Source organism: Homarus americanus, unplaced genomic scaffold, assembly GCF_018991925.1.
Source record: "Homarus americanus isolate GMGI-L3 unplaced genomic scaffold, GMGI_Hamer_2.0 scaffold51111, whole genome shotgun sequence".
Taxonomy (NCBI): Eukaryota; Metazoa; Arthropoda; class Malacostraca; order Decapoda; family Nephropidae; genus Homarus; species Homarus americanus.
In genome coordinates, this window is record NW_024726503.1 from 98,003 (window position 1) to 101,329 (window position 3,327).

At 42.7% G+C, this 3,327-nt stretch overlaps 1 protein-coding gene across 1 annotated transcript; it reads right to left on the reverse strand.

The window, feature by feature from the left end:
* Positions 1–526: 526 nt before the first annotated feature.
* On the reverse strand, positions 527–1,484 carry LOC121865629 (mulatexin-like). Its single transcript, XM_042365150.1, has 2 exons — positions 1,425–1,484; positions 527–874 (listed from the first exon to the last, which is right to left on the reverse strand). Exons 1-2 carry the CDS (start codon positions 1,482–1,484, stop codon positions 527–529), a joined length of 408 nt encoding a protein of 135 aa, XP_042221084.1.
* Between the last annotated feature and the right edge of the window lie 1,843 nt (positions 1,485–3,327).

Consider the following 3,327-nt stretch of genomic DNA (forward strand, 5'->3'; position numbering starts at 1 on the left):
CGATTCCGAAGCAGCTGCAGAAATTCAACATCAAAAATCCAGCCTCGTAAGGGAAGTGGAACGACGAGGACACTTCTAACCGTCCACAATTTCCAACACCAATTACTGGAAAAATATACTTTGGGTTGAAGAAGACTATCTCAGTAAATGTCCTCGACTGGAGTGTCAATTACTGAGGTCACTTCTTTTCTGGGGGTAAATAGTTATAAATTTATAGGAAAATTAGATGATCGTTGACAGGCTGTGGCAACGACTTGAGCTGAGAGCCGTTGAAGTGGCGGTGGTTCTGAGGGCTGTTGAGGAGGTGGTGGTGGTGGAGGTTCTGAGGGCTGTTGAGGTGGTGATGGTTCTGAGGGCTGTTGAGGAGGTGGTGGTGGTGGTGGAGGTTCTGAGGGCTGTTGAGGTGGTGATGGTTCTGAGGGCTGCTGAGGAGGTGGTGGTGGTGGTGGTGGGTCTGAGGTGGTGCTGATGGTGGTGGTGAGGTCTGAGGGCCTGCGGTGATGTGTGTTGTGATGGAGGCTGAGGGTCATGTCTGAGGCTGCTGAGTGATGGTTCTGAGGGCTGTTGTGGAGGGTATGTTTGTTGAGGAGGTTCCGAGGGCTGTTGAGGTGGTGATGTCTCTGAGGGCTGGAGGTGGTGGTGGTGATGGTGGAGGTTCTGAGGGCTGTTGAGGTGGTGATGGTTCTGAGGCTGTTGAGGAGGTGGTGGTGGTGATGGTGGAGTTCTGAGGCTGTTGAGGTGGTGATGGTTCTGAGGGCTGTTGTGGAGGTGGTGGAGGTTCTGAGGGCTGTTGAGGTGATGATGGTGGTTCTGGGGGCTGTTGAGGTGGTGATGGTTCTGAGGGCTGTTGAGGTGGTGATGGTGGTTCTGAGGGCTGTTAATAATGATAATAGAGGTGACAACGTACACTCCCGGGAAGAAATTAATAAGACCTTTACAAAATTGTCTTTTTAAAATCCTGATTCAAAGTTCGTTCAGAAGTTCACTTACTAAAAAATAAAATGAAAAAAATAAAACAGAAAAACTGACAAAAATTCTAAGTAAAAAAAAAAAGAATTGTGACAGTATTACAGGTGAGTTAACCTTCTGATGACGGTAACTTAATCACTTGAGTATGATGATTTAACCCCTTGAATACGACGACTTAACCCATTGAGTACGTAACCCCACAAACTACTTCAAAATGGCCACATACAACCACACGTACACTACCGCGAAAGGGCCACCTAATACAATCACACACGTACATAACCATGCAATCAAAGCCCCACACACACACACACACACACACAAATACAAAAGCTCACAGTGACCAAACAACAAACACACACTACCTCAAAGCGGACCACTACAACTACGCACATACAGACACACACACATACACCCGGACAAACAAACACACACAAACACACACAAAAGCTCACATCGGCCAAATACAGCCAGAGTAGTGATTCATGACCACCATAGCGTAGATAAGTTACCATTGTCGTCCACCTACACCGTGAATGACACACCCAGACCCCCAAGTACTGTAAACACAATGACGGTCGAGTGGGGGAGGCTTTCCTGAAAAGTGATGCATACGGATTTTTCTCTCTCTCTCTCTCTCTCTCTCTCTCTCTCTCTCTCTGGGGAATGACGTATTACTTCTCTTATTATTATCATCATTTTCTTTATTATCATTATATCAATATCCTAATTATCATCATCATCATCAAAGGGTATATATTTATTTACACCATTAGTAAATTTATCCTGAAACAATATAACATTATTAAACCAACCGTGTATGTTATGTAGTTTTTTTCTGATTCATTTACTGATTCTTCTTTTTTTTCATATTCATTCATTTACAAACCCTGTATTTCTTATTAAATATAGCAATCTCGTTTTTTTTATCCAATTACATAAATTTGTTGTTCTTATTTATTCATTTACAATTTTACAGGCACTTATTTTTTTGTTTTGTTTTATACTTTTTGTCAAATAAATTTATACTTAATTTTTCTTATTTAGACTCGATTTCATATTTATTTCTATACAGAGACTCGGTTTTTATCCAATTTATTTCTTCGTAGGTAGTGCGTGAGGTGGCAGCGTCAGGATCACTGGAGCAGAAGCACCTCAGGCCTTCCAGGGTGTAGCCACGGGAGGTGTGGTGCTTCTTGATACCAGAGGAGGGATGGCTGGCGAACTTCCCCGGCCAAACATAACGACATGGGGAGGGGAAATATACTGTATATCGAACACGGACGTCATGGCGCTATAAGGACAGATATATGGAGGACAAGGCGGTTATATACGAACATCATTATTGGACTTCTAAATATCTATTCTCCATACATAAATTCTATCCTATATACATACGAAAAAAAAATAATTCCAAAGGTTCTTACTGATTCCAACACCGTAACAATCAAGTAAATTCATTTCGTGGTTTCAAATACGAGTAGAAAAATTGATGGAAAATAAATACTTTTTTTTTTAAGGAAATCCCTCAGAAGTGAGAAGCTTCAGGTGAACCGAGTCTATTTTTAAATACAGCGAAATTGTATCCATCTGAATGAATGAGCTGCCTGTCTGTCTGTGTGTCTGTCTGTCTGTGTGTCTGTCTGTCTGTCTGTCTGTGTGTCTGTCTGTCTGTGTGTCTGTCTGTGTGTCTGTCTGTCTGTCTATATATGTATATAAGTATGTATTCGTCTGTTTACATTCTTATTCAACTTCTGTCTCCTAATCTTTCGATCTCCTCATTTATCTCTCTATCTTCTATTCACCTATTCACTTATGACACAAGACTTGACGGATCACCTGAAGATTAGACACCCCAGATTATTTGGACTTAGGTTAGGTTAGGTTAGCGTTAGCGTTAAGGTGGTTGGTTTATCTTCAGGTGATATAAGTTAGGGTGTCCAATCTTCAGGTGACTCGACTTGAATACGAAATTAACGAAGGTGAATGAAAAGAGGGAAGAAGAAATGGAACGTGGATGGGATATATCTGGAGGAGAAGTAAAGAGTGTGTGTAGGAAAGAATGAAATGAAAGCATGAATAGAAAAAATTGTTAAATGATGATGAGCGGAGTTGAAGATGGGAGAGAAAAGTGTGTGGGGAGGAGTGAAGAGTGTGTGGGGAGGAGGGAAGAGTGTGTGGGGAGGAGGGAAGAGTGTGTGGGGAGGAGGGAAGAGTGTGTGGGGAGGAGGGAAGAGTGTGTGGGGAGGAGGGAAGAGTGTGTGGGAAAGAGAAGACGACAGAGTGCGTCTGCCAAGCACGTCAACACACTGACCGACCCCGGGGGGCTTACCACACCAGACAGGTCGTAATACTGTT

Bases quoted from the DNA above. Each gene is read 5' to 3' on its own strand.
- LOC121865629 (XM_042365150.1), bottom strand. From the start codon at position 1,484: ATGGTAACTTATCTACGCTATGGTGGTCATGAATCACTACTCTGGCTG. The intron at 875-1,424 runs GTGAGCTTTTGT...CATTATTAACAG, and splicing joins TCTGGCTGTATTTGGCCGAT to CCCTCAGAACCACCATCACC.